Raw genomic sequence first — 25,389 nt, 5'->3', positions numbered from 1 at the left:
GCCCGGCAGGATGCCCACTGCCGGGAGTCCCAATGCCCCAGGTTGACAGGCATCTACTCTTTGGCATATGTGGGGAGTTAATGGCGCAGCCATCAACAGAGCGATCCCTGTGTGGTCAGGCGGCTACAACCAACAGGGTACTTGGATGCCCCACCACAACAGACTGGCTACCGTGCGGGATATCAGGCGCAAATGAGCTAATGAGTCCATTATCGTCGACAGTGCAGAAAGCAATACTGCACATAGGATGGAGGAGAACACAGCCAGGAGGGTGGTCTCACCCAAAAGCTGGAGAACGAACGGAAGTGCAGATCCACATCAACGAAGGATGTGCGAGGTCTCGGCGCATGATTGACATGATGCACCATGTAAGGTGCTCTTACCCAACTGGCTCGCTCTTCAGTAAAATTTTGAAAAATGTGCGTCAAATCCTACATGGGACCATCACATAAAGGCTGAAACATGTGAGACTCCTTTTAGTCGCCTCTTACAACAGGCAGGAATACCTTGGGCCTATTCTAACCCCCGGTCTGGCAGGGGGGCCTCCCTCAGTCACAACATTAATGTTTCTATATAGATCCCTTGAAAAAAATATAAATAAATAAATAAAGCCTCACGAAGTTTGATGACACAAAATAAATAATAAGCTACTGTACTTTTATAGGTCACAGAGAGTGACATCCCATTCTGCAGGCACAGACTTAATTCTGTTCAACTTGGATTCAGTCTGGAAGACAGTGGTGAACTCCAACTTCACACAAAACCGTCATCGAGAGTGGCGGCCGCTGTGCACCGCGCAAACACAACTCAAGTTGGTAACAATCTAGCTCGAGGTGACCTGAAAACCCCTGAACCTGCAGTGTAGTGTACTTTCTTTAACAAATGTCAATCCAACCCATAAACAGTAGCAGTGCAATCCAAAACATGTATGTGATATGAGCCCACTAAATGTAAATAAACCTTTCAAGTACGTTACAAGGGCTGCTCCCATGTAAAGTAAGTTTTACTTATCAAGAAGGAAAATTTTCATGAAAATCAAATAATAATTACTGACTAAGAAGCTTTACCTCTTTTTTTATTGTGTAAGCTACCACTTAAGCTCCTGTAGCAAAGTTAGCGGGTTCCAAAATGCTCACCGCTATCTTATTGTGCAGATTCCTAACAATTTCAGCAAGACAATGAAGCCATACTAAATTTTTCTCCTAAAAGAATGTATAGTCAGCCGATTGTCTATTGTGGGTTTTTCACAATCAGTGATCATTTCAGATTATATTTCAAATCAAGCACAGTCTTTATCAGTAACTTGCAACATATATTTTATTGTCTCGTGATCTAGCAAAAACATTAATAGCAACCTCAGACTTTACACAGATGGAGTTGTCTGTAATGAAGTGGGCTTACTACCTTAAAAAAAAAAAAAAAAAGCTGCACAAATATTCAGTCTGATTTTGATACATTATGTGATCAAAAGTATACAGACACCTGACTGAAAATGACTTACAAGTTCGTGGCATCCTCCATTGGTAATGGTGGAATTCAATATGGTGTTGGCCCACCCTTAGCCTTGATGACAGCTTCCAATCTAGCAAGCATACAGTCCATAAGGTGCTGGAAGGCTGGGGAATGGTAGCCCATTCTTCAAAGAGTGGTGCATTGAGGAGAGGTATCAATGACGGTCAGTGATGCCTGGTATGAAGTCGAAGTTCCAAACCGTTCCGAAGGTGTTCTTTAGGTTTTAGGTTAGGACTCTGTGCAGGCCACTCCATTACAGGGATGTTATTGTCATGTAATCACTCCACCACAGGCAGTGCATTATGAACAGATGCTCAATCATGTTGAAAGATTGAATCGCCATCCCTGAATTGCTCTTCACTAGTCGGAAGCAAGAAAAGTCCTTAAAACATCAATGTAGGCCTGTGCTGTGATAGTGCCATGCAAAACAAGAAGGGGTGCAAGCCCCCTACATGAAAAACACGACCACACCATAGCACGACTGCCTCCGAATTTTATTGTTGGCACTACACACGATTATCACCGGGCATTCACCATACCCACACCCTGCCATCGGATTGCCACATTGTGTACCGTGATTCGCCACTCCACACAATATATTTCCACTGTTCAATTGTCCCAATGTTTATGGTCCTTACACCAAGCGAGGTGTCGTTTGACATTTACAGGTGTGATATGTGGCTTATGAGCAGCTGCTCGACCATGATATCAAAGTTTTCTCACCTCCCACTTAACTGTCAGAGTACTTGCAGTGTATCCTGATGTAGTCTGGAGTTCCTGTGTGATGGTCTGGATAGACGTCTGCCTATTACACATTACAACCCTCTTCAACAGTCAGCGTTCTGTCAGTCAACAGACGAGGTCGGCCTGCTCACTTTTGTGTTGTACGTGTCCCTTCACATTTCCACTTCACTATCACATCGGAAACAGTGGACCTAGGGATGTTTAGTAGTGGGGAAATCTCGCATACAGATATATGACAAGTGATCCCCAATCATCTGACCACATTCAAAGTCCTCGAGTTCTGCAGAGCACCCCATACTGGTCTCTCAGGATGTCTAATGACTACTGAGGTCACTGATATGGCATACCTGGCAGTATGTGGCAGCACAATGCACCTAATATGAAAAATGTATGTTTTAGGGGTGTCCGGATACTATTGATCACAGTGTATAATTTTAAAGTTGTGCCAACTTGCTCTAAATGACCACAAATATAAAATTGTGCTTTTCAAAAATTTCAAAACGTAGTATCCTAAGACTAGAAAATCGATGAGTCACAATTTGAATCATTCAACTTACAAATAGCTGTACGCAACATTTCATACGGACATGAAACGAAATGAACACACAGGCCCAGTAGTAAGCAAAGTGTATGGCAAACTACTGTTCATCAGTAAGACACTAGGAAGAACAACTAGCCACACTGGAGATTGCTTTCAAACCACTCTTACAACCCATCCTAGAATATTGCTGAAGTATGTGGCGCCAGTCCTGAACAGGACTACCAGGGGATATTGAAAGTGTACAAAGGAGGCTATCATGAATGGTCACAGGTTTGTTTGAGCCGTGGAAGACTGGCACACAGCTGCTGAAAAACTGGAAGTGATACACCCTTGAAGATAGATGCGAGCTATCCCACAACAGCCCGATTACAAAGTTCCAAGAACTTCTGAATACAGTAAAACCCCATTTTTATATTCCTGTATTTTACGTTTTCTCACTTTTTACGTTATTTTTATCGGTCCCAGAAGAAGTCGTATTCTCCTAACGTAATGCTTTCCTGTCAATGATCCCACGTTACAACATTTTCTGCAATTTTAAGTTTTCTTTGATGTTATCACAAGCTTTAACATTGATTTCCACACAGATTTCTGCAAACAGTGCATTGTATTCCTGCTCAAAGTCAGCCTTGGATCAAAGCAGAAAACACAGACTATACACAAAACTGTTTATTATGTAACATAGCATTAGTGCAGTAAGCTAGATTTTCATTGTCAATGTGCTCGATACTGGCCACCTGTGTTACAGGTTGGCAGCATCTGGTAGGTAGCGGAAGTATGAGTTATTGCCTTAAAAATAATCACAATCTGATGATAGTGACTCTAGTAGTAAGCTCCTTTCTGCTCACTGCATTTTACTTCAACAGTTTTTATTTAATGTCACAGTCAGTTATGCAAATAAACACCACTTTTGAAGACAGCTGTCTCTATAATGGATGTCCACAAATTGTTACTTCTGTGTGAAATACTGTGTGTGCAGTCTCAGGTTGGTACAACTTGATGTCAGAAACATTCCTCCTCCAGATGCCACTTAACATGACAATTTCCGACCTCTTTTTCACGCAGGGCATCCCTGAACCAGGTAACCTCCTTGTAGGCAAAATGCTGTAGATTTCATTCCTACTATTCTCTGTTTACAAAGACTGCTAACTTCAGAGTGATAACCATTATTGTGTTATATCATAATTTTGTAATGGTTATCAATAATGAGTCTCACATTACAACATGAATATTTTTTTAATGTGGTTTCATGACAAAAAACCTAATTGCTATTAGAAAGAAAAACAATTATTTCAGATAATTTGAAACAGGCACAATTTAAAAAGTTTTAATTTCATATTATGAAAATATAAAGAGAATGACTAAGAATAGTTTATTCATTATCACTTTTTGTGTTTCCCTAGTTTTACTGAATTTTACACTTTTTGGGTCAATAACTGAAAAAGAGTAAAAAGGGGGTTTTACTGTACACACATACTGCAATCCCCTATTGTAGTGCTCCCACTGTGACAGCAGACAAGATTAGACTAATTACAGTGCACTCCATACAATACAGTGCTCTCCATACAATAATGGATTATTGATTTACAGATGGCAGCTTTTTCCAGGGACATCGGTTTAAGTCATGTGGTGAGAGAAAATTGTTTCTTAGTGTAGCCTGAATTCAATGGAAGAATCTCCATCCTACTACTTAGTACGTTTTGGCTACTCTCACTGGTTAGTTTCTTAGCAGAGTGCCCACAACTACAGTGAGAACTTGACTCATCATACATTCATTCTCCGATTATGTAATGAGTAAACAAAATGTGAGTTCCTTGAATATTTCGCCAACTTTCAGACATGCATCCAGGATAGTATTATATTCTCTTACAATATTTCAGATGATTACTTTACAGCCATTTTGAAAGTGAGTCACTTGCAAATTTAAACCACTTGACACGATGTTGTCGAGTGGAGTAAATGCATGTGTCGGAGATAACACTGTCAGTAACAATGGGAGTTGATGATAACCAATTTACTGTAATTTCTGCTAGAACAGAGATGTGGGTCTGATATATCTACCAACAAAGACCTACATTAGCCAAAATGACTTACAACCAAAGACGATCTAGTATTTTAGGAAATTGTGATTTTGGCTTTAAATTTTGAAGCTTCTTTCAATAATAGGATGATACTGGCACCACCAACTAAAAAAGAAAAATGTCATTTCAGAATGAATGACTGTGCATAAATAATGCATTTGCTTAGAAGACAGCATCAGTTCAGAAGACCTCTACCCATCCTCCATATCAGTTTTCTTAGGTTATAGATTAAGTACAATACTACCTACTAACTGTTAGAATCTCTACCAAAAATTGAAAATGATAAAATTACATTTTCTTCCTCCGCCCCCTCGCCTTAATATGGAAATGCAATTGAAAAGTATACAAAATTAATCCAACCATTTCTTCCTATCATAATGAAACACTGTATTGCACTGCTAGCTGCAACAGGCAAAAAATGCTAAAATGCTTTGTTGGTTCCACGCATCTTTCTAGATTTGACCAAGGTAAACTCATGCTGGAGTGTTGTTCTCTGGCACATCAGTGTAGATGTTGGGACAGAAACAGCTAAGTAAAAAAATCCATGTGACCCAAATGTTTATTTATATGAAAAAAGCCAACTTCAGAATTTTCCTTTGTGAGAGACCATGTGTTCATAATTCGTGTTCCAATTTGAAATTCTAGATTCGCTTATGTACTGCTGTGTCACTTCTGCGTAATCTTTCACTGCTTGTATCAATACCCATTTGTATTGTGTAATATTTGAAATTTGGAACATTCGCAAGTGCCATGATAAACTCTTACTCTTACCATTACTGTCAATTGCATGGTTAAATTATCTGTGTTCTTAAAATTTTTGAAACACGAGGCCTATCCTCATTGAAAACAACTGTTCTATAATTTCATTATATAATTACAGGAGAAACAGGTTATTCTCCAGAATTTTCAAATGCTTCTAAAACTATATTTTCATAAGTTACCAGTAAGGAAGTTTTTTCACAGCAAATCAACAATTGTTTGTGATCCACAGTTACTACCAAAGAATAGATCACTTCAAGTATCATTGTATATCAACGCAAATAAACGTGCATTTTTGAGAATTTTTGGGAATTACCACTGGCCTGTGCTCAATCTAATTTGTAATAAATCGGCATTTGTGATTTAGTTACTGTAGCAGATATTCTAATCTAATTTGTAGTAAATCGGCATTTGTGATTAGTTACTGTAGCAGATATTCTAACACATTGTGATACATCTAGTTTACCCTTAAAGAAGTGTGTGTGTGTGTGTGTGTGTGTGTGTGTGTGTGTCATAAAATTATTCTATTTTTGAGTTTGCTAATAACTGCAATCAACTTCAAAAAGTTTTAGGAAATCAGTAATTTTTACCACAAGTTTTTCTGTTGTCTTAATAGAAATCTTGTTTTCAGTAAATGCTCCTTTTAGAAAATCAGCATTTTTTTCCAACAGATATAAAAGAATCAGCAGGCTTAGTATAAGGTTATTTGTTCACCTGCACCAGCCAAAGTGCAGTCCCATTGTGAATGCTCTTCTCAAACACAGGATCAGTTGGTTGATGTTCGTAAGCAGCTGGAAATCATCCTGTCTACTGTCAAATGATCAGCAGCTTCTGTGAATCAGTGTGTTGGAAGAGCTCCCAAGAGTCCTGTAAATGTGGTACCAGTACCAAAGGTACCTTAAGTACTATTCGCAACAATGGAATTTGCCTCCTCTGCAGAAAGTAAAGGTTCTGTCATTACTCGTCCATTAGACTGGTAGATCTAGGCATTTTGCATAGTGTGGACAGGACCTGAGAGGACTCTGGGTGTTACACTGATCCCCCTAACCAACAAGTCTGAGGTGCTGTCTTTCACTGAAATTGAGCCAGTGAAACTTTTCACTGTTTTGGTGAAACCCATTTGATCTGGTGTCAAGAGGGAAACACAAAAAGGTAGGGTCTATTAATTGTCAGCAGTTCACAAGTATGGCAAATGATGGTACCCCTTAGGGAAATACCAGCAAGAGACAGGAAAGTACACAGGCACACTCAGTGAGTGAGTATAGAGGCCTCAGTCAACACACTGAAAAGGCTATTCTGGCAGACACTGAAAGAAAAGGGCGCCAACAACTGCAGATTGTGGCACACGGAACAAATGATGCCTGTCATCTGGGCTCTGATGTCCTACCTCGATCATTCCGCTGACTGGCAGAGAAGGTTGGGAAGACAGCCTCGTGCAAGGAACTTCAAAAAAGCTCACAATTTCAGCATTTTCTCCAGAACTGATTGCAGTCCTCTGTTCTTGAGTATGGAGACTTCAAAAGTTTTATGACAAGCTGGGCTGCAACTTCCTGGACTTGAGCCATAGGGTTGAGAACTGTAGGGTGGACCTAAATGGATCAGATGTGCACTACCCTTCAGAGGCTGCTATCCAGGTAGCTGACTGTGTGTGGAATGCACACAAGGTTTTTAGACTAGGTGAATTCGGTTCAATCTAGGTAACAATGGCTGTAGGAAACCCAGAAGTAACGGTGTAAGATCGGAAGATCAACAAAAATGCCTCTCGAGGGAGTGAGTATTAAAATCCTAATTGTTAATTGCCAAAGCATTCGCTACAAAGTGTGTGCGTTCGAAGCACTCTTTAAAAGCAGCGAAGCTCATATAATGCTAGGTACAGAAAGCTGGTTGAAACCTGAAATTAATAGCAGTGAGATTTTTCGGGAAAATTTAAGTGCTTATCAAAAGGATAGGCTAATGGGAAATGTAGGTGGTGTATTTGTCACAGTAGACAAGGAACTTAAATCCACCGAGATAGAAATGAAGCTACGTGTGAGACTGACTGGGCAAGACTCAGCATCACAGATGGGCAAAAAATGGTAATTAGACCTTTCTATTGCCACCAGCCCCATCTCTTGATGTAACCAAAAACTTTAGGGGAAAAAAGAAAAACCCTCAGTTCATTTGTACGTAAGTTCCCCAATCATACTGTGATCATTACAATTTTGTTAGTGGTGGGCATGAGAAGACACCCTGTGAAACATTACCAAATACCTTCTCTGAAATCTACCTAGAACATGAGGAACTTTAAAGGAGGAGCATGTAGAGGATCTCTGACTCAAGCATAAAAGAACAGTCAACAGTCCACTGGATAGATATGCATCCAGTACAATAGTTCTTAGTTGGAGGGACACTCCATGGCCACTGTAAAGAAACATATAAACAGACTACTTTACAAAGGAAAACCCAGGAGAATTGCCCCAATTTAATCCCTGTACCACTGAAAAGATGAGTAAAATCAGTATTAGTGTCAAAGGTGTTGAGAGACAGCTGAAATCCCAATGAGATTATATACTGAATTTGCAGCTGAATTAGCCCTCTTCCAATTACAATCCACCATAGATTCCTGGAATAAAAAACCGTGCACTGTATTTGGAAGAATGCACAGGTAACACCCATCTCCAAGAAGGGTAGTAGGAGTGATCCATAAAACTACTGTTCAATATCCTTGACACTGATTTGTTTTAGAATCTTAGAATATATTGCAACCTTGAACTTAATGAGGTACCTTGAACAGAATAACGTCGTCCATGCCAATCAGCATGGCTTCACCAAAACAGTCATCATGTGAAACCCGCCTTGTACTTTTCTCACGAGATAAAGTGAAAGTTTTGGATCAAGGCAGTCAGATGGCTGTAGTATTTCTTGATTTCCACAAAGTATTTGGCTCAGTATCACAAGTACACTTATTGTTGAAAGTTCTATCAGTATGGGGCATCAAGTGAAGTTTCTGATTGGACTGAGGACTTTTCGGTTCGTAGGACACAGCATGTTGTCTCGGATGGAGATTCACCATCAGATGTGGAAGTACCTTTGGGTGTGAACATGGGAAGTGTGTTGATATCCTTGCTGTTCATGTTGCGTATTAATGACACCGCAGACAATACTAATAGTAACATCAGGCTTTTCGCAGATGATGCAGTTATCTATAATGAAGTAAAATTTCAAAAAAGCTTCATAAATATTCAGTCAGATCTTGTTAAGATTTCAGACTGGTGCAAAGATTGGCAACTTTGATTAATTGTTCAGAAATATAAAATTGTGCACCTTACAAAATGAAAAAACAATGGAATATCCTTTGACTATAATATCAATGAGGCACCGTTGGAATTGGCGAACTCTCACAAATGCCCATGTGTACACTTTACACAGATATGAAATAGAATGATCAAATAAGCTCAGCTGTGCATAAAGTAGGTGGTAGACTTTACTTTATTGATAGAGTACTGGGGAAGTGCCATCACTGTACAATGGAGGTTGGTTACAAATCACTCATATGACCCAACCTAGAATGTTGCTTATGTGTATGGGAACCATACACTAGAACTAACAGGAATACTGAATGTATACAGAGAAGGGCAGCACAAATGGTCACAGGTTTGTTTGACCCATGGGAGAGTCATTCAGTAATGCTGAAGAAATGGAACAGGCAGATTCTTGAAGATATGAACTATACCAGCAAAGCCTACTAACAAAGTTTCAAGGCTCTAGGAACTTAATACATATTGCTCGCATGCGGACTGTGAGGACAAGATAAAAATAATTAGAGAACATACACAGACATTCGAACAATCATTCTTCCCATGCTCCATAAATAAATGGAAAAGGAAGAAATCCTAATAAGAGGTAAAATGGGACATACCCTCTGCCATGCACTTTGTGATAGTTTGCAGAGTATGGATGTAGATGTATTTCCAAAGAAGTGAAGGCTGGACTGGAAATAATTTTTAATCTGTACTATTCTCCTCCAAATAGAGATATTCTACTCGTTCACAGTATATTTACTCCCTCGTGAAGTTCGTTATAAATCATTCATTGCAGTTCAAAAGGAACAATGATGTGTATAATTACAATATCAGAAGTAAAAACAACATTCAGACATTAACACGAAAGGGGTGCACAATGCTGCAGCAACAAATTTTGGTCACTTACCCATTGACAGCAAAGTAAAATTTGAAAAAGTGAAACGAGAATTTCTATTAGTGTAATGTGTAATAATAATAATAACAATAATAATAACAATAATAAAGCTTATGAATGTTCTGCATGTAGCCATATTTAAAAATTAATTTCCAATGTGAATATGAAATGACTTGTTCCATACTACTGAAATTTTTCATGCAAAATGAACCATTGAACATGAAACTAACAGAAAAAGTACTTACTTGCTTCTGGTTTGTTGAGATCAAAGACTCTGATAAGCTTTTCGTTGCTACCAGTTACAAAAAGTTCACTATCTGAAGAAAAATTAACACTCTTTACAATATGATTATGTTGAAAAGAATGAATTTCTTCACCGGAAACAGCATCCCACACCTGAAAGGAATAATACACAGAATAAACTGATTGGACTACTGTAATAATTACACACTGATTTCCGTATATTAGAGCTAAATCACAAAAACAGCAATTTTGAGAAACAAAGTAACTGACACAGAAGATGAAATATCACTACAATGACGCATGAAACAGCCATATGGAAACAAGTCGCAAAATATTTTTGTCACATACACATAGCACACAACGGCACACTTACGAACAGTGTATCAACTGGTGCTATGACAAAAAAAAGATGATACAATCAACTTTTTTGAATGGTGTGGAGGCATAGTTTATTGGTCAAACTACAATGAAAAGCCATTGGTTCACATGCAGCTAATAGAGAGTACCTCCAACATATTTGTCTGCACAAGAGGATGGCAACAACATCACATTTGGAACAGCTCTAGTGGTTTAACTGCAGGAAAGCTCATGATGCAGACCAGCTGACCTATTAACTTACCTAGTACAAGCCAATGGCTGCCATAGTAAAGCTTGCAGACACCAGCATCTTCATCACTGCACAGTATCCAAAAGCCATGGAGAAACAAACAAGGTTAGGTCATCATAATCCCAATGCTAGGAAAGGACTCTTGCTTCCCCCTCAAACTACAAGCCAGTTGGCTTGGTAGCTGCACTATTAAAAATCTTCAAACCTCTGTACCTCAAATGACTCCTGCAACACATAGAAGTTGAGAACTCCTCCCTGATAAGAAGTCTGCAGTAAGAGGACATGTAACATGTCGACTTCATTGCCTTGTTGGAGTTATAATGGATGCCACAAGGCACTGAGAGAACTTTGGTGCTATACTTCCATGTAAATGCGACTGTGTGGCATGAAAACCTCCTGTACAAGCTACTCATTCAGGGAATTCTTACCTTCACAGGCACACTTTCCCCGTGTGTGCACAGAACAATGTTTTCACATCACATCCACACTGGCATTCGATATCTACAAAAACACTCCACAAGCCACAGTACAGAGTGTGGCAGAGCACACCCTGCTGATCTCCTATTCATTCCTCCCCCATTCCACTGGGAAACAAAGTGAGGGAAAATACTTGTGAGCCCTTATTTCTTGTATCTCATCTTTGTGGTCCTTATGCGCATTGTATGTTGGCAGCAGTAGAATTGTGTGGCAGTCAGCTTCAAAGGCTGGTTCCCTAAATTTTCTCAGTAGCGTTTCTTTAAAAAAAGTCACCTTCCCTCCAAGGATTCCCACTGGAGTTCCCAAAACATCTCCATAACACTTAGGTGTTGTTCAGACCTAATGGCAATATAGTAGGCTGCCTCTGAATTGCTTCAATGTCTCCTTTCAATCTGACCTGGTATGGATTCCGAACATTTGAGCAGTACTCGAGAATAGACCACACCAACGTCCATTACAGGTGAACAACCTTTCGTAAAATTTTCCCAATAAACCGAAGTCTGCCATTTGCCTTCCCTACCACAGTTCTAATGTGCTAATTACATTTCATATCACTTTGCAACATTAAGCCCAAATATTCAAACGACTTGAATGAGCCAAGCAGAACACTAGTAATACTGTAACCGAACATCACAAGTTTGTTGTTCTTACTCATCCACATTAACTTACATTTATCGACATTTAGAGGTATCTGCCATTTACCACACTAACTAGAAATTTTGTCCAAGTCATCTCTCATCTTCCTGCAGTCACTCAACTTACCATACACCACAGCATCATCAGCAAACAACCACAGATTGCTGCCCCCACTCTACCAGTCATACGAACTATTCACTTCAAGAGTGATTCCTTGATAAATATAAGCTAGGACAGTGCTAATTCTGTGATGTCTCCAATGTTAAGTCTAAAGTGAAATCCACTAGGGAGTGTTGCCTTATCTGTTTTAAATAGTCTTCATTCTTTTTAATGCCATGGGTGCTAATATTGAAAAAACTCATTTGTAAATCCAAGGGGCAGTCAAACAATGGTGGAATGGTAGTATTCTCTTCTGTGAATACATTGTTTACTGTGAATCTAAAAATTCTGTTTTCTGTCTGCAGTCTTCAGTTTCAGCACGAGATCATTCCATGAGGAACTGAGTGGAAGGTTTGGAACCTTTCACTGACTTTATGCATAAACACAACTTCCAACCATTTTTTGATAAATCTATTATCACATCTGATTACGAAAATAATTGTAGGCTTTAGATATGGCATATCTTACAGATGCATGCATTGCTATTAACTTTTTATTTCAGCATCCCTGCAAACTCTCTTGCACTGAGGGTGCAGTGGTAATCTCTGTTTCCATGATATTCTACAAATGGTACAATTAAATGAGGGTGGTTCTTTGCTGTCGTTTATTACTTTATTTGCAATGACCTTATATAGATCATGGTTTATAACATATTTAAACTCCAACCATAATTTTTACACATTTGCCACATCTAAAATTTTCAGTTTGTCTGTTAAATAAGTTGATAGCAGTCCCTGTAAGTTTGACCTCAGCTTTTTTCATAACCATTTTGCCTTTGGTGACTGCTGATGATTTAATAGCATTGATTCTGTTTGTAGTCACGTCTACAACATTTCACTGCCGTTTGCGCTGTCAGACTAGCTGTTTGATGCAATTGTCAAAGTTTTCAGTATTACTTCAAAAATGTTGTCTGTCCTTACAGCCAATGATGTTTTAGTTGCCAGAAGAACGACAGGAGGACATCCAACACTACTAATAATGCATCCAGCCTAAAAGCATTAGAGTGGACACAAAGGGACAATGGACAAGCGCGAAAACACGTATGGAACGATAAAACCCACCGCCACATATAAAACATCAAATGAAATTAGCTGATGAGGTGTTGTCAGCTAAAATTGATGGCAACGAGTTTCATAACTGAAGAGTCCGTCGCAGGGCAACCAAAGAAGGACAACGCACCAAGATATGGGCGTCTGTCAGCCGGGCACCGCAGCGAGAGTGAGGTGGGTCGTCATGGCGCAAGAGGTAGCCATGTCTCACCCAAGCATGGCCAACACGGAGCCGACAGAACCACAGAGCCCCTGCAAGAGACCTGCGAGGTGGTCCTCCACACATTCATAGTCTCCTTAATGGCACACAGTTGTGCGTAAAGAGGTTACCCCATTCAGTCTCCCAAAGCCACAAAACCTTGTGGCATAGTACTGAATGCAGGTGTTGCAGAGAAGCCCATCTCCATAAGCAATTTCTGCATAGCCCATTTGGCCAGCCTGTTGGCAAGTTCGTTGCCTGGGATTCCGACGTGACCTGGGGTCCAGACAAACACAACTGAACAACTGGACCGTTCCAGGGCATAGATGGATTCCTGGATGGTCGCTACCAAAGTATGATGAAGGTAACACTGGTTGATAGCTTGTAGGCTGCTCAAGGATACAGTACACAGAGGAAACCACTCCCCAGTGCATGAACGGGTGAACTCAAGATCACGAGATACAGCCACCAGCTCAGCAGTGAAAACACTGCAGCCATCGGGCAAGGAATCCTGTGTGTCCGTCATGGACATACGCAAAGCCGATGTGAGCATCAGCCATTGGGCTGTCGGTGTAAACCTTCATGGCCTCAATACATGTCAACAATCGAGAGGAAGTGGAAGCGGAGAGACGCAGGGTTAACTGAGTCCTTAGGGCCATGTGAAAAGTCCAGACGAAGCCACAGCTTAGATGTACATTATGGAGGTGTACATGAATGGATCTCAATTATAGGTGGTAAAGGAAACGACTCCAGTTCAGAAAGAAGGGATCAGACACAAACTGCAATTGGCAGCCCTGACCTGGGAGGTGAACTGCTGTGGGTGGGAAAAGAAGACGGTAATTCTGATGTGCAAGAGAACTATGAACGTGTGCAACATAACTGGCCAGCAGTTGTGCATACCTAACCGTCAATGCAGGGACTCTGGCCTCCACCAGGATGCTGGTCACCAGACTCGTCCTAAAAGCTCCTGTCGCTAGGTGAACACCACAATGGTGCACTGGGTCGAGTGAACGCAGTGCTGATGGCACTGCTGAACTGTAAACCAGGCTCCCATAGTCAAGGTGGGATTGAACAAGAGCTCTGTTGAGCAACAGCAGCTTAGAGCGATCTGCACCCCAGTTGGTGTTGCTCAGGCAGCGGAGGGCATTGAGGTGTTGCCAGCACTTCAGCTTAAGCTGACGAAGGTGAGGAAACCAAGTCAAACCGGCGTCGAAAACCAGTCCTAAGAATCGAAGTCTCCACTACAGTGAGGGAATTGTCATTAAGGTAAAGTTCTGGTTCCAGATAAATGGTACGACACTGAAAGAAGTGCATAACACATGACTTTGCCGCCGTAAACTGGAAACAGTGAGCTAGAGCCCATGACTGCACCTTGTGGATGGCTCCCTGTAGGTGCCAATCAGCAACACCAGTACTGGTGGAGCAGTATGAAACACAAAAACGGTTGCATACAGAGAAGGTGAGACAGACGGTCCTACAGCTGCTGCTACACCAGTAATTGCCACTAAAAAGAGACACACACAATACAGAGCTCTGCAGAACTCCATTCTCCTGGATATGGAGGGAACTGTGGGAGGCACGAACTTGGACACGGAAAGTACAAAGCGACAAGAAATTTTGGATAAAAACCAGGAGCAGGCCTCTGAGAACCTACTTGCATAAAGTGGCAAGGATGCAGTGTCGCCAGGTCGTGTCATACACTTTTCGTGAATAAAAAAAGATGGCAAGCAGTTGTTGGTGACTGGAAAAGGCTGTTCGGATGGCGGACTCAAGAGACACAAGATCATCAGCGGTACAGTGACCCTGGTGGAATCTGCCTTGACACAGAGCCAGTAGGCCAACTGACTCTAGGACCCAACCCAACTGCCGACATACCATATGTTCTAGCAGCTTACAAAGAACGTTGGTTAGCCTGATAGCTACCCACATCAAGCATTTTTTGACTGAGTTTGAGCGCCAGATTGATGGTGCTCTCCGTCCATTGCAATGGAAAGATGCCATCACACCAGGTCCAGTTGAAGATGATAAGGAGATGTCACTTGTAGTCAGATGAGAGATGTTTAATCATCTGACTATCTGGTCTGGCCCAGGAACAGTGTCAGGATAATGCACAAGGGCACTGACGAGCTCCCACTCTATAAATGTGGTGTTATATGATTCAATGTAGTGTGTGTAGTGAACGAAAGGACTTTCCCTGCCAGCTGCCGTTTGAGAGTGCGAAAGACTGGGGGTAGTTCTTCAATACAGAGGCTCGAGCATAGTGCTCAGCAAAGTGCTCGGCAATCATGAATGCATCGGTAGATAACACGCCATTTATGTTAACATCAGGAACACCTCTTGGGGTCTGGTATCTGAAAACACGTATGATCCTTGCTCAGACTTGGGAAGGTGACGTATAGCACGCAATGGTCTAGACGTATCTCTCCCAACACTCCTGCTTCCATCGTTTGGTAAGATGGTGAACATGGGCACGGAGCCGTTTAAAGGCTACGAGGAGCTCCAGGGAAGGGTGTTACTTATGCTGCTGCAGAGCTCAGTGACGCTCCTTAATTGCTTCAGCAACTTCCTGTGACCACCAAGAGAATGCCTTTCGCCGGGGGCACCCTAAAGAGCCAGGGATCGCGTTTTCTGTTGCAGAAATGATTGTTGTAGTCACCTGCTCAACCATCACATCGATGTTTCCGTGTGGGGGAGATTCGACGGTGACAGCAGAGGTGAAAATTTCCCAGTCCGCCTTGTTTGAAGCCCATCTGAGCAGGCGTCAGTGGGCCTGATGCTGGGACAATGACAGGAAGATGGGGAAGTGGTCACTACCACACAGGTTGTCATGAGCTCTCCAGTGGATAGCTGGAAGAAGTTCTGGGCTGCAAATTGATAAGTCACTGGCTGAGTAACTACCATGAGTCACACTGAAATGTGTGGCGGTCCCAGTATTTAAGGTGCAGAGGTCGATCTGAGACAGTCAAGTTTCAACATCTCTGCCTCGGCCAGTAAGCACGGTGCCACCACACAAAGTGTTATGGCCATTAAAATCTCCCAAAAGTAAGAAAGGTTTAGGGAGCAGATCCATCAGTGCAGCTAAAACATTCAGGGATACTGCACCATCTGGAGGAAGATATACACTGCGGATATTTATTTCCTGTGTCATCCTTATTCTGACAGCCACAGCTTCAAGAGGGGTTTGAAGGGGGGCACAGACTGAGTTTAGGACATAAATACAAACTCCGCCTGATACTCTATTACAGTTGCTACAGTTCCTGTAAGATCCCTTATAGCTGTGGAGGGCAAGGGTCTGCACTGCCAGGAACAAGGTTTCCTGGAGGGCAATGCAGAAAGCATGTGTAAAGCTTAACAGTTGCCATAGCTCAGCCAGGCAGTGGAAAAAACCACAGCTGGGAAGGCTTGGAAAATTCAATGAGGCAGTTTACATCTCGGGGTTACATGCTGCCACTAACATTGCATTAGCAGTCTACCGGATGATCAAAATGTTAGTATAAATTTGAAAGCTTAATAAACCATGGAATAATGTAGATATAGAGATAAAAATTGACACACATGCTTGTAATTACATGGGGTTTTACTAGGAAAAAAGAAAGAAAAAATATATTGCTAGGCGCGTGAAAGATCTCTTGCGAGCGTCGTTAGGTGATGATCGTGTGCTCAGCCGCCACTTTCGTCATACTTGGCCGCCCAGGTCCCCAGACCTCAGTCAGTGCGATTATTGGCTTTGGGGTTACCTGAAGTCTCAAGTATATCGTGATCGACCGACATCTCTAGGGATGCTGAAAGACAACATTCGACGCCAGTGCCTCACCATAACTCCGGACATGCTTTACAGTGTTGTTCACAACATTATTCCTCGTCTACAGCTATTGTTGAGGAATGATGTTGGACATATTGAGCATTTCCGGTAAAGATCATCATCTTTGCTTTGTCTTTGTTATGCGAATTATTGCTATTCTGATCAGATTAAGCGCTATCTGTTGGACATTTTTTGAACGTTTGTATTTCTTTTGTTCTAATAAAACCCCATGTCATTCAAAACACGTGTGTCAATTTTTACCCCTCTATCTACATTATACCGTGGTTTATTAAGTTTTCAAATTTATACTGACTCTTTGATCACCTGGTATATCCATTGTGTCTGAGGGTCCAGCAAGATCTATGTCATCAACAGACGCCAGAATCTCCACATCATCCACAGACACAGAGCTTGTAGGTTGCAGTGGTGTGGGTACCACCACAATTCTCTTGGTCTTGGGGATCTTCTTTTTGGGTTTCTCTAGCTGCTCTTTGAGTTTCTATGGCTGAGAGAACCTCACTGACTCAGTCTCTCAGACTGAAGCCCTATGGCCAGCTGCTTCTGGGCTCTTCAGCCACTGGCAGATGTCATCTTTCCCACTAGCAGAAACCTGGGAAGGGACCCCTTCCTAGCGAGAGGAGCCAAGGATGACTTACGCTTCTCTGGTGCAGAAGCGGGGACTGATATCCCTGATGGTTGGGGGGGGGGGGGGGTGTTGCTCTCAAAGTAGGTGGTGCAGGAGCAACAGGGAAGCAAGTGCTCCCCACCATTAAGGGCGCAGGTGTAGTCTTCTGGCTCTGAGAGGTGACTGGGGTTGGTGGAGCTGATGGGGCTAGAACTGTTGTAGCGGTGGCAAAAGATTATGTCATACACACAGGATGTAGGCATTCAAATTTCCTCTTATCTTCAGTGTAGGTCAGCCAGTCCAGAGTCTTGCACTCCATTATATTCCTTTCTTTCTGGAGAATCCCGCAGTCAGGCGAGCAAGGCGAATGGTGCTCTCCGCAGTTCACACAGATGGGAGGCAGGGCACATTGATTATTGGGATGTGATAGGCATCCGCAATCTCGACATGTGATGCTGCAAGCACAGCAGAAAGACGTATGGCCAAACTTTAAGCACTTAAAGCATCACATTGGGGGAGGTATATAGGGCTCTACATCACAGCAGTAGACCAACACCTTGACCTTCTCAGGAAATGTATAACATTCGAAGGCCAAGACGAAGGCACTGGTAGCAATCTGATTATCCCTCGGACACCGGTGGATACACCAAACGAAATGTACATCTTGCCGCTCTAAATTGGCACACAGCTCATCGTCAGACTGCAAGCGCTCCACCTCCCCAAACTTTTCCTCTAAATGCTCAACAAAAAAACTAAGGCTTCATCGTCATGAAACATTCCCTATCAGCTCTCAAACACACAAGGTACTGGGATGAATAAGAGCCACTGCCATCCTTAGCCTGACGTTCCTCCCATAGTGTGGCCAGGGAGGGGAACGATTTGGGGTCATACTTCTGTGTGTTGAATTGAGCCCATGAATGCTTAGAGACTGCTGGTGTCTGACCACCAGCAAGAGATGATGTACTACGCATCATTGCGTGTCATCTGCCCTGATGCCACCCACTTTGACCAGGGGCACTCTCCACGGGCACCACCCACCCGCAGCAAAGGCCACCTGGCAGGATGGCCATTGCCGGGAGTCCCGATGCCCCAGGATGACAGGCATCTACTCCTTGGCATGCGTGGGGAGTTAACAGTGCAGGCATCAGCAGAGGGATACCTGTGTGGTCAGGGGGCTACAGCCACAGGGTATATGGCTGCCCCACCACAACAGACTGGCTAACGTGCTGGATATCAAATACAACCAAGCAAACAAATCCATTATCATCAGTGTAGGAAACAACACTGCACTGTTGATGGATAAATACGCACCTAGAAGGGTTACCTCGCCCTACAGTTGGAGAATAAGCAAAAGTGCAGACCCACGTCGACAAAGGATGCGATAGGCCTCAGCGCATGATGGACATGATGCACCATGAAAGGTTCCCTTCGCAAATTGGCTTGCTCTTCGGGAAAATTTTGAAAAATGGAGATCAAACCCCACAGGGGGCCACCACATGAAGGCTGAAACGTGTGAGATTCCTTTTAGTTCCTCTTACGACAAGCAGGAATACCTCGGGCCTATTCTAACCCCTGGACCCGTAGGGGATGCCAATGATGTATGAATAATTTAACAGGCCCAGTATCATCTGGTAAAAGTTAACACCTACTACAGGATAAGCCCGTTAATATGGTATCCAGCAGTCTGGTATATTCAATAGTCCAGCATTGCTTCATTCATACTGAATATTTTGGATGCATTCAGTGCAATTCGGCCATGCTCGGCTGTGGTCAACAATTTTAAGTCATGTAGGGCCAACAATTGTTTTAGTTACCGTTTAGACAGACTCTGCCTTTCACCAATTTTCTACAGCAATTAAGGAGTGATGTTTTAGTGTAAACACAATTAGCATTCTTCTGTATAACAATTATAATAGTATAACAATGAAAACAATCAATTATTGATAAAATTATTTAGTTGTATATTTACCAAGCGGGAAAGTGCCAGTAGACAGGCACACATATTTTTCCCATGTGGAAGTTTCTTTCCATTTTATTTAAATTATTTAGTTGGATAGACAAAAAATCCACTCACTAAGTGGCAGCACAACACACACATAAAAAACTGTTGTGATTGGCAAGCTTTTGGAGTCAGTGGCTCCTTCTTCAGGCAGAAGGATTGAAGGGGCAGGAAGAAGGGTGAAGGAAAAAGGACTGGAGAGGTCTAGAAAAAGGGGTAGAATTTGGGAAAGTCACCCAGAACTGCAGGTCATGGGAGACTTACCATGCATCATGAGAAGAAAGACTGATTGGTGGGACTGCATCGGACAAGGTTTGAAAACCTGAGAGCTTAAATGTGGAAGACAGGGTACTATGCAAGACAGAGATAACTATTAAAAACTTGTGCATAAGTTAATAAGAGTGAAAAGATAAGTGCATTGTCTGTAACAGAGGTCGGGGATGGTGGTGAAAAATGGACGGGAAAGACAGTGAAAGATGTAGAAAACTACAACGGAGTAAAGCAGAGACTAGTTACAGTGAAGAAAAGCTGAGACAGGAGAAATTAATGTACATTAAGTCCAGGTGGGGGATGAGAACCAAGGATATGTTTTAGTGGTAGTTCCCATCTACAGAGTTCTAAGAAACTCTTGTCTGGGGGAAGAATCCAGATGGCGCGTGTGGTAAAACAGGCTATGAGGTCACAAATGTCAAGTTGTAGAACATGCTCTGCAACAGGATACTTTGAGTTGCCTATGCCCATTCATCCTAATTGATAATTTGTCATTTTTTGGTATTAGTCACATACAATCTTCTTCACAAAACAGCTCCAGATCTTCACATATAACACCTGTCATCATACAATAACCAATTGCTGCCAAACCATGGTCCCCTGCAGACTAATTCAGTGAAAAGTGTGGTCAGCAAGTCACTCCAAGTGCAGAGCCTACCATATTTACTCGAATCTAAGCCGCACCTGAAAAATGAGACTCGAAATCAAGGGAAAGAACATTTTCCCGAATCTAAGCCGCACCTGAAATTTCAGACTCGACATTCAAGGGGAGAGAAAAGTTTTAGACCACCCCTCTGAATCGAAACAAAGTTGGTCCATTGTAACATGAGACATAATTGACGTCGAATGAATGAAGATACAGCTACAATAGTTTGGATTGAGTCGTAAGCTTAACAGTTAAGCTTTAGAAGTAGCCATTGCTGTGTGTCAGGCACTCCGTCCGTATTTATACGGGTACCCTTCCTTTTTCACATGCTTCGTCTGGTTTGATCTGATAAGTGCCATTCTCTTTGTTATAGGTGTTTACGTCATTCTAAGCTGAAAATGTATTATTGTACTGTGTAATGCATTGTTTGTCGCATTCTGGTAACGAGAGTTTACGACCTGTCGCCGCTCGCGGCATGGCTTGCTTTTTATGCGTGCTACTGCGGCTGAGAATATAAAAAAAAGAGGAATTGTCTCATAAGCGAATCAACGGCAGGAGACTGCTATTTGTTGTTACTTACACTGCTGCTTTCTTTGATAATGATCAACAAGAACCAAATAATAGACTGAATGATAGGAGAAGTTCTGAACGCGAGCTTAGCAAAAATTTTTCTCCATTTGAAAATCTTTGCAGACACCTCTTTAGTACATTACATTCAGCACAGAAATTAAGAGTCATCTTAGATTTAAAAAACCTAGTCAGTTGTCGTGCTTCATTTCTGACTATCACTATTCAGCATAAGAATAATATGAAAATAAACATGACATGATATGTATATTCTTCCACGTTTGCAGTTGTCTCACTCTAGTTTCATAGTTTATTAGGCAGACAGGATTTAAATGAGATAGCAGCAAACACAAAAGAATACATGGCATAATGTTTACATCCTTCTACCTTGTCTTAATTTATTTACTGACACACAGGTTTTGGCGCCAGTATTTTATCTTTGTGCTTGCAAAGCATGCCTGTGTAGCGCTACATATATGCGACGACAGAAGTTGTGGCAGCACCTACCAACATTTTTCAGAACTTCCGCTTACTGTGCACTCGATTCTAAGCTGCAGGCGGATTTTTGGATTACAAAAACCGGAAAAAAGTGTGGCTTAGATTCGAGTAAATACGGTAGTTCAATCCCAACCTGTATCTGCTACAATTCAATATTATTCACCAACTGAATGGTGAATCAGAATCTGTTTTGAATACAGCAGGGTGTATGTTTGTATGACCGAAATCTCCTCCCAAACCCTTTGGCACAGAAATAGCAGGCCTCATGAGCATCACCATTGACAGGTGGGTGGGTGGGTTATAGCCTCCAGGCTCCAATATGTATGGAGGTACAGGCAAGTATGTGTTTTTCCAGTCCCTGCCATACAGACTACCTTGTATGACAGGCATGTTGTGAAGGAATGGTATTGACCTGCCAAATCAACCAGCTCTGCACGGCAGCCTACATGTCAATGGCAAGAAATGGTTTTCTGGTCCCTCACATATAGGCTGCCCTGCATACCAATGCATCGTGGGATTAGTATTCACCCAATTCATTGAACTGTGTTGCAAAGGCTACACATGCCGATAAGAATGACTGGGGACAGGTTGAGTTGGATAGAGGGGTGCAAAGAGAGGGGAGGGGGGATGTATGAGGCATGTGGAAAAGGAAGAGGGGGAGGTGAAGGTGGAAAGAGGGGGGGGAGGACAGTCAGAGAGAGGGGGAGGAATAAATGGACAAGAAGAGGGGGAGGAGGATATGAGGAGACAGAAAAGGGGAAGGGGGAGAGAGAGAGAGAGAGAGAGAGAGAGAGAGAGAGAGAGAGAGAGAGAGAGAGAGAGAGAGGGCACAGAGAGGGGGGGGGGGGGGGGAAGGAGGAGATGTGTTCAGTATAAGTGTTGACTGCATAGGGTGCAAAGACACAGGGGAAAAGGCTACCTGTATATAGTCCAAAAGTGCAAGCAAGAAAACAATCCGAGAACAATTACTTATTTGTATGCACATATTTTTCAGTATATGTTCACACGAGAAATCAGGCAAGATTAGTACATCTTTCAACTGATAGGGACCAGTTTGCAGCCCGATCTAACGTAGGCTAATATGCTAGAAGGGTTGTCTATTAAACAGCATTTTGAAGCTTGAGAATAGAACAGAGCTTTCAGGAAAGTATTTATCCAGACACAACTTGGAAAAAGTGATGTGATATGTGGTTTAAAAGTTTTACCTAACACCCCTACTTGATTGTCATAATAAGGTGCAGAAAATATTTGGAAAATGTGCCTCAAAAGTACTGTGAAGACACTTGATAGATATCATGGTTTTGACTTGCAACTGGCCATCAAAATAGTGATAGTAGTAGTAGTAATAATAATAATAATAATAATAATAATAATTCAAAATGCAGAGCTAATAGGCCATTTCATGATAGAAAACATTAGCTCACCTTTTCTTATAATCAAACAAATGAGTAAACAATTCTTAAAACTCTTCACAACTGACCTTGGCATTGAAATCAGCTGCACCTGTCGCAGCTTTTGATGCCTGTGGGTTTAGTGCAACACCCCAAACAGCACCCTTATGACCCTCAAATGTGCCAATCCAGTCACCTGTGTCTCCCTGGCGTAGCATGGGCTTGCCATCTGTAAACGAAGTAGGAAAAGTCGTCACCACCAACATTAGTTGCAGCAGCAGCAGCAGCAGCAGCATTCCGATGAATTCAATGCAGTCAGTTTTAATATTACGGAACGGTTTCTGAATGATCCCAGACTGCATCTGAAAGTGAGTAACGTCCAGTTATGTGTATTTAAGTGACACAAAAATGTAAATGATATACGCTTTGTAATTTAAGGAACCTGCCCGTATGTGCACAGCAATCTTGGCTACATCAAAGAGATAGTACTGAAGAGAGACACACACTGCCTTCAGCAACCTGTAGTTCTGCATGCATACATTGCAACATATGAATGGAACTTTGAGATCAGGGAAACTGGAATGTTCTTAACACTGCCAACTGATATCTGGCAACAGAACTACAGGGAAATGTTAAGGTAATTTCTTAATTTCCAAGAATTTCCAAGAAGCTTTAATGATAATCTGAGAACAAAAAGCAAATAACCGTTGAATACATTCATGATTCAGCTTACCACTGAAGACACATATCTTGTTGCCACCAAGCAGCAATAATATTTGTATGCTCCTGTTCAGGAGTGAAGAAGGAACAGCAACCAATGTACGAGGTCTATTTAAAAAATTCCACGACTTTGGGCACGAAATTTTGCTATGCTTACCTTTTACTTATGGTCTCCTTCGAAATACTCTCCTCCACAATTGACACACTGCATCCAATACAGTTTCCACTTCCGGAAGCTGTCTTGGTAGACCTCGTGCTGGATGACAGTAAGTGCCTTCTGCCAATTTTCTTCTATTTCACCTATCGTTAGAAATCTTTGTCCTTTCAATGGAGTTTTCAACTTTGGAAATAAAAAGAAAGTCCACAGGGGCCAAATCTGGATGAGGCAGCACAATGATTTCATTTTTTGTACAATAGTCATGCACCAACAGAGATGAATGTTTGACAGTGTTGTCATGATGCAAGAGCCATGAATTGTCTTGCCACATTTCAGGCTGTTTCCTTCTCACTTTTTCTCGCAGACTTCGCAACTTGTCTTGATAGTACCATTGATTAACAGTTTATCCCTATGGCACAAATTCACGATGAACTAATCCTTCAAAGTCAAAGAAAACTATCAGCATGGTTTTCACGTTTGACCTGACCTGACAAGCCCTTTTTGGTCTTTGAGATCATTTCCCAGTCCCATTGTGAAGACTGAACCTTGGTCTCAACATCTTAACCGTAAACCAATATGTCACCATCAGTTATTACTCTCTTACAGAACATCTCATTCTCATTTGCATAACCCAAAAGCTCTTCACAGATTGCAAGGCAAAGTTCTTTCTTGTCTCAACTCTTGAGCTGTGGGACGAACTTGGCAACAACATGATGCATTCCAAGATGCTGTTTCAGGATTTCATGCCATGATCCACCTGAAATGTTATTGTTTTCTGCAATCTGACAGACTTTGACTGACTGGCATGCACAATTTTGTTGATGGTCCTGACACGAGCGTCATTTGTAAATGTTGAAGGGTGACCTGAATGAGGGACATCTTTAACTTCCGTCTGGCCATTTTTAAGCCGTGTGAAACTTTTGTAACACTGAAGGCTTCCTGCATCATTTGGTGTGACTGTCAAGGTTTTTTTTTTTTTTAGTGTCATGCAGATAATGCAGATTCTTGCTCCTCTAATTCTGCAATCTTGAAATTCATAAACTGTGAAACACAAGGTTCCACTCTATACAGCACTTAACAATAACTAACATACATACAAGAACGAAACTTCTGTCAGTTACACATTACAAGACAGGAATGTGAAGGGATGCCAACCGCACTTCACTTCAACACACCACAGGTGAAAAATTACGAATTTTTCAAAAATTTCTGAATAGACCTCGTACACAAGCCTATGAAATATCTTTCACCAGGATTGGTAATGTACTTTATTCTGCTGCCATTCCTTGAATTAAGATCACCACCTTATAGGATAAATGTTTAATAACTGTAAACATAGGCTTCTACAGCCATTGTCACTGTAAATAAAATTCTTCTGGGTTTGTGACAGCATTGTCAACTATAAAATTACAACTTTTGGTGACTATTGCAAGATGCCTTCTTCACCGTGTGTTGCTAACTGCTGAATGGGCACTAATTTAATTACTTATATACTATGGAGGAGTGCAGTCATTGGATATGAGGGTGAGGAAAA

The 25,389-nt window shown here is 41.8% G+C and overlaps 1 protein-coding gene across 1 annotated transcript in view; it reads right to left on the bottom strand.

The window, feature by feature from the left end:
- The window catches only part of LOC126334763 (serine-threonine kinase receptor-associated protein), a 70,471-nt gene that overhangs the window by 26,040 nt on the left and 19,042 nt on the right, over window positions 1–25,389 (bottom strand). The window contains exons 2-3 of the mRNA XM_049997341.1: window positions 23,068–23,207; window positions 10,056–10,206 (exon numbers count right to left, since the gene is read on the bottom strand). Coding sequence (XP_049853298.1) covers window positions 10,056–10,206; window positions 23,068–23,207 — 291 coding nt within the window. The remainder of the gene's footprint in view (window positions 1–10,055; window positions 10,207–23,067; window positions 23,208–25,389) is intronic.

The sequence above is a fragment of the Schistocerca gregaria genome, chromosome 2 (assembly GCF_023897955.1).
Source record: "Schistocerca gregaria isolate iqSchGreg1 chromosome 2, iqSchGreg1.2, whole genome shotgun sequence".
Taxonomy (NCBI): domain Eukaryota; kingdom Metazoa; phylum Arthropoda; class Insecta; order Orthoptera; family Acrididae; genus Schistocerca; species Schistocerca gregaria.
Note: the sequence above shows the minus strand (reverse complement) of the source record. Positions and strands in the feature narration are given on the sequence as shown.